Source organism: Priapulus caudatus, unplaced genomic scaffold, assembly GCF_000485595.1.
Source record: "Priapulus caudatus unplaced genomic scaffold, Priapulus_caudatus-5.0.1 Scaffold649, whole genome shotgun sequence".
Lineage (NCBI taxonomy): Eukaryota > Metazoa > Priapulida > Priapulimorpha > Priapulimorphida > Priapulidae > Priapulus > Priapulus caudatus.
The window spans coordinates 24,738-31,467 of record NW_014577710.1 but is presented as its reverse complement, the minus strand read 5'-3'; the positions used below and the strand labels follow the sequence as shown (position 1 = coordinate 31,467).

The window sequence follows — 6,730 nt, the reverse complement described above, 5'->3', positions numbered from 1 at the left end:
ACAGTTCTAAAAACGCAAGTATTAATTGTTTTTAGATCTCCGCCGTTGACAATCGCCATCAATTGTGTGGCGGTCAGATAATTGCTGAACACTGACTGACGCGCCCTCGACCTCAGGCCTCGACTCCCAGCCTTCAGTAAAGTCAGCTAAGGATTGTTCTAGTAGTTCCTCGTAACGCCATATGAGGGCGCTCTAACACGCACGGATGTAGATGAAGGCACGATGTGGCACAAAAATGTATTATATTGAAATGTAAATAGATAAAATAATAAGCCACTTATTCAAGCCAAAACCAGAGTTTCAGCTGTAGCTTGTTTTCAATACCAGTAGGAACTTATTGATAACTTAAAAAGCAAAAACAACATAAACCAAGAATTTCAATATTAATAACACAATAAAGATATTTAATAATTTACGTCTATATATAAAATCAGCCTCATGCATCAACCTGGAAAAATAGGACTAATTTATAATCATATGTTATAATCAATGTTATAATCATACATATAATCCTACCCCAACTGAACTTTCTTTGTGCGTGCTTGCGTTTGGCAACAAGAGACAGTTTTGGTTAATAACACGCTAGGCATGAATACAGGGCAAATATATAAAAGAGGAAATGTACATATAATAATACAAAGTAAAAAGGACGGCAAAAAGTATTTTGTTGTGTTGACTTCATTAAAACATCCCTGAGACCGATTTTGCTGACTTCCTTAAAACCTACTACGTCATCATCCATAAAACTTACTACACTGTGCTGGCTTCCTTAAAACTTACGGTTCTGATATCTTTTAAAAAATTGATCAAATATGGTTTTTCACAAACTTATCACATGGATATCCGTATTCTGACATAAAACAGCAAATGTTTGGCACAACATTAGTAATAATGGTGGGGCTGGTGTACACATGCGATAAGACCAGTGGTTCCACAGCATTACGCAAGCAGCATCGATGCATTTACTCCAGGGGGCGGTACTGCCCCCACCGTTACTTCTCTTTGCAGTCCGCAGCTCCACCTACATCCCCGGTATTGCCCTCTACTTCTGTGTCCGTCGCGACGAGACTATCTGTCATGTAGTGCAGTTGCAGGCAGTCATGAAGAAAGTGCTTCTCAATGTCGTCGTTTACCGTCCACACCACCAGGTGGATCCCACGCTCCTCCCACAGACGCTTGCACCGGCTGCGGGTAAAGGGAGGCATGATGCTAAATGCTCAATGCAAAACAAGTGTGAACGATGTTGACATGCTAAAAGGAAAGTGTCAATGACACTGTAGCTGACCACAAAAAAGGACACAAATTAGTGAGTAAGAAGAAGTCAGTTTTAATTGAGCAACCATCGACGTACATTATAGAAACGATTGCCATCTGTATATCGCAATAATAATTTATAAACCAAAATGAATCACAAATTGTGACCGTAGATAGCGCTATACCCGCTTTGTAGCGATGGCGTTTGAAATAAATAGGTTATGCTGCGTATAATTGAGAGAAGGGCGTGGCGGAGATAGGCCGCAACAGAACGACGCAAGCAGCAAGAACGACGCAAAACATTTGGCCGCTCTGAATTATTGAGTCCGGTTTTAATAATTCAGCGGCTTGTTCGCTACACACGCGCCGCGTCGTGTTCCTCTAAATTGCGCCCGCTGTGGCGGGAATCGCCCCTGGTCATCGTGGCGTCGCCCTGCCGCCGACATTTCCGCAGACGCCTTCAAATAGCCGTCGGAAGCTGGCGTGCACAGTCAGAAGATGCTGCGCGGGCCGCCCTACCCTCGCGCGCCGCGCTTTGGCGGGTAGAGCGAGCGGTAGCGTCGACGGCGCGACGGCGCACGATGGAGAAAGACCGCGCGGGGTGTAGACAGACAGACGGAGTGGAAGTTGAGGGAAGTAATTCTAGCGACGATTACGCGCAGACAGCAGCCGATGTTAAGCAGTTTGCCCGGCGCCAGTAACGATAGCAGCAGCAGCGTGCCGGCAGGAAGCAAATATAGGGAGGCTAGAAGAGGAAGATGCGGCGATGATGGGCGGTGGGAGAAGAGGGATGGATGCGAGGAGCAGATTCGGATGCTGGACGAGGAAGATACGCGAGAGCTAGGAGAGAAGCAGAGGGGATAGTAACCAACCGGAATGCTGTAAGAAGGGAGCTTAAAGAGGAAGAAAGAACGGTTGAACAGGAAGCGGCGGGGTGCTCAGAAGGAAGCCCTGATGGGGAAACAGGAGGCTGCAAGAGGAGCAAACGGGGTGGGTGGGAGAGAGAAACAGCCGACGATGAGACAATAACAGGCAAGGATGCTAAAAGAGGATCATGTGGGGATGCTGTGTAATGAGAGAATAGCAGATTGAAATAAGAGATGTTCAGAGAAGAGGCGGAATTCTTCGCGCGGGAAACGGAGAGAGCGACGGCAGTGTCGTCTACTATTATAGTATATACTACTCGTAGCTCATTATCCACAGCACGCCCAAGCTAGCATTAGTTTGCCTCCCACCACTCTCTACCTCTCTGCCTATTCCACTCAAGCTCTCTCACACACATGCAAACGCACACGAGCATGCACGCACGCACGCACGCACGCAAGCACGCACGCACGCACGCACGCACGCACACACACACACACACACACACACACACACACACACATCCATCATCATCAGCATCAGCATCATCATCATTTATATATTATTATTTAATGAATTCTTTATATTATGAAAGAATAAAATTACCCCCTTGCATCTTTGTCTCTTTTTCCACATCATCTACATTTATTTATTTTCTTTATGTTTATATATTAAATACTATGATGTAATGATACAAGTGTATCAAATTACCCCTCATCTCAACAAATATTTGTCGGTCACCGTTTCACACAGATGAGTCGCGAGGGGGTGTACGGGAGGATGCGGCACGTTTCCATGGCGATGCAGCTACTCGCGCGTGCTGGTGACGTCATTCTCGAGTGGCTTCATGAGAATGTTCTCTGGTACCTGTGTGGCAACTCCGTCTTCCTCATCCACGGCATGTGCGTCTCAGAGTAAGTAAAGGCATGCAGGGCTGTCCATGTATCCTTGTATGTGGCTTCCCAGTGTGCATTGTTTTCTGGTGTCTGATGTGCTTCCGGGTCTACGGTGCTCTGGTGTCTCCTGTACTAGTGTCTGTTGTGTTTTGGTGTTTCTTGTACTAGTGTCTGTTATGTTCTGGTGTCTCCCGTACTAGTGTCTGTTGTGTTCTGGTGTCTCTCATACTAGTGTTCGTTGTGTTCTGGTGTCCCGTACTAGTGTCTGTTGTGTTCTGGTGTCTCTCGTACTAGTGTATGTTGTGTTTTGGTGTTTCTTGTACTAGTGTGTTGTGTTCTGGTGTCTCCCATACTAGTGTCTGTTGTGTTTTGGTGTTTCTTGTACTAGTGTCTGTTGTGTTCTGGTGTCACCCATACTAGTGTCTGTTGTGTTCTGGTGTCTCCCATACTAGTGTCTGTTGTGTTCTGGTGTCTCCCATACTAGTGACTGTTGTGTTCTGGTGTCTCCCGTACTAGTCTCTGTTGTGTTCTGGTGTCAGTTGCATATCAGGCTCTGTCTCAACCCGGTGTCTGTGCTGTGCATCATATCTCAACCTTCATTGCGACATCTGTGACATTTTTCATGGTTTTCAATTCCCAGTTCTGTGATGCTAAATGTTCTGTCACATCTTGTGTTTGTCATGTACCATCATCTCTTGTGTCCTGGTATCTGTGGTGTCCCTGGTGACTGGCATCACATTTCAGAGTATGTGACATCGCAGCATCTGTGACATACCAGCATCAGTGACAGCCCAACATCTGTGACATACGAACATTAGTGACAGCCAACATCTGTGCATACCACTCTGTGCACACATCTGTGACATACGAACATCTGTGACAGCCCCAACAATCTGTGACATACGAACATCTGTGACATACGAACATCTGTGACAGCCCAACATCTGTGACATACGAACATCTGTGACAGCCCAACATCTGTGACATACGAACATCTGTGACAGCCCAACATCGTGAATAACACTGTGACAGCAACATCTGTGACATACGAACATCTGGGACATACGACATCTGACATCGCAACAGCCCAACATCTGTGACATACGAACATCAGTATTATCCCAGCATCTGTGACATACGAACATCTGTGACAGTCTAACATCTGTGACATACGAACATCTGTGACAGCCCAACATCTGTGACAGCCCAACATCTGTGACATACCAGCACCAGTAACATACGAACATCTTTGACATCCCAACATCAGTAATATCAGTGACGTCCTGGTGCTTGTCATGTTGCTGTGTCAGTGGTGTTCTAGTGTCAGGGGTGTTTTAGTGTCAGTGTGGTGTTCTAGTATCGGTGGTGTTCTAGCGTCAGTGGCGTTGCAGTGGCAGTGGTGGTGCAGCGTTAGTGGTATTCTAGTGTGAGTAGGGTTCTAGTCAATTGAATCTTATTATATAGTCTGTGTCATTGCAAGATCTGTTACATCCTATAGCAGCCTCTGTCTATGGTATTCCCCATGTTTTTAGCTCACCTTGACATCGTCAAGCTGAGCTATTGCCATGGGTCGTCGTGCGTCGTGCGTCTGCTGTCCGTCCGTCTGTCAACATTTCGCTTCGGTCAACGATAACTCAGGAACCGTTTTGCCCACATGTTTGAAATTGGGTATAGTTGTTACTGCTATGCTCCCATATTAAATGTCCTATTTTGAAGACGCCAGTCGACGTACTTTCGAGCCACGGAAATTTTTTGACAAAAAATGGGAATTGCCATTAGTCAGTTCAGGTACAACGGATTTTGCTCATTTTTGGTATGTGAATGAATAAGGGCTAGGGGTTTTTGATATTGAAAAAATTATGCAAAATTAGGTAGGGTTTGGCAATTTATATAGCATATTATATAGACCAAACAGTCTGTGGTTGTCACACTCGTCTGGTTCGTTTTACAAGATTTCATTGACAAACTTTAATGCAAAATTGGCATTCCTCTCCACCCTGCCGATAAAACGTCTATATTTAGAGTAAAGATTTACAAAACATGTCGCGAACGGCAGCATAACCTATTTATTTCAAACGCCATCGTACAAAGCGGTATAGCGCCATCTACCGGTCACAATTTGTGATTCATTTTGGTTTTATAAATTATTATTTCGATATAACAGATGGCAATCGCTTCTATAATGTACGTCGATGGTTGCTCAATTAAACTGACTTCTTCTTACTCACTCATTTGTGTCCTTTTTTGTGGTAGCCTTACAGTGTCATTGACACTTTCCTTTTAGCATGTCAACATCGTTCACACTTGTTTTGCATTGAGCATTTTAGCATCATGCCTCCTCTTTACCCGCAGCCGGGCAAGCTGTCTGTGGGAGGAGCGTGGATCCACCTGGTGTGTGGACGGTAAACGACGACATTGAGAAGCACTTTCTTCATGACTGCCTGCACTGCACTACATGATCAGATAGTCTCGTCGCGACGGACACAGAAGTAGAGGGCAATACCGGGGATGTAGTGGAGCTGCGGACTGCAAAGAGAAGTAACGGTGGGGGCAGTACCGCCCTGGAGTAATGCATCGATGCTGCTTGCGTAATGCTGTGGAACCACTGGTCTTATCGCATGTGTTCACCAGCCCCACCATTATTACTAATGTGTTGTGCCAAACATTTGCTGTTTTTGTGTCAGAATACGGATTATCCATGTGATAAGTTTGTGTGAAAAACCATATTTGATCAATTTTTAAAAAGATATCAGAACCGTAAGTTTTAAGGAAGCCAGCACAGTTGTAGTAAGTTTTATGGATGATGACGTAGTAGGTTTTTAAGGAAGTCAGCAAAAATCGGTCTCAGGGATGTTTTTAATGAAGTCAACACAACAAAATACTTTTTGCCGTCCTTTTTACTTTGTATTATTATATATGTACATTTCCTCTTTTATATTATGCCCTGAATTCATGCCTAGCGTGTTATTAACCAAAACTGTCTCTTGTTGCCAAACGCTAAGCACGCACAAAGAAAGTTCAGTTGGGCTAGGATTATATGTATGATTATAACATTGATATATAACATATTATTATAAATTTAGTCCTATTTTTCCAGGTTGATGCCATGAGGCTGATTTTATTATATGACGTAAATTATTAAATATCTTTATTGTGTTATTAATATTGAAATTCTTGGTTTATGTTGTTTTGCTTTTTAAAGTTATCAATAAGTTCCTACTGTATTGAAAACAAGCTACAGCTGAAAACTCTGGTTTTGGCTTGAATAAGTGGCTTATTTTTATCTATTTACATTTCAATATAATACATTTTTGTGCCACATCGTGCCTCATCTAACATCCCGTGCGTGTTAGAGCGCCCTCATATGGCGTTACGAGGAACTACTAGAACAATCCTTAGCTGACTTTACTGAAGGCTGGGAGTCGAGGCTAAGGTCGAGGGCGCGTCAGTCAGTGTTCAGCAATTATCTGACCGCCACACAAATTGATGGCGATTGTCAACGGCGGAGATCTAAAAACAATTATACTTTGCGTTTTTAGAACTGTAAAATCATCGATCAAGATTTAAACAAACGCGGCAGAGTAATACAGTTAGTGTTGCAGCGCGTGGGAAAGGCACACACAAGTATGGAAGGGCACTAGCAGTGCAAGCGAGAGAAGTAGTGTGTGTTGTGTGTGTTGTGTGTGTGTGTGTGGTTGTGCGCGTGCGTCGCGTGC

At 44.1% G+C, this 6,730-nt stretch overlaps 1 protein-coding gene across 1 annotated transcript in view; it reads right to left on the bottom strand.

The window, feature by feature from the left end:
• Positions 1–375: 375 nt before the first annotated feature.
• The window catches only part of LOC106812446 (glycerophosphodiester phosphodiesterase 1-like), a gene marked incomplete in the record, with an annotated part of 25,292 nt that continues 18,937 nt past the window's right edge, over positions 376–6,730 (bottom strand). Inside the window, 1 exon segment of the mRNA XM_014816331.1 lies at positions 376–1,185. Within this exon segment, the coding sequence (XP_014671817.1) occupies positions 993–1,185 (193 nt within the window).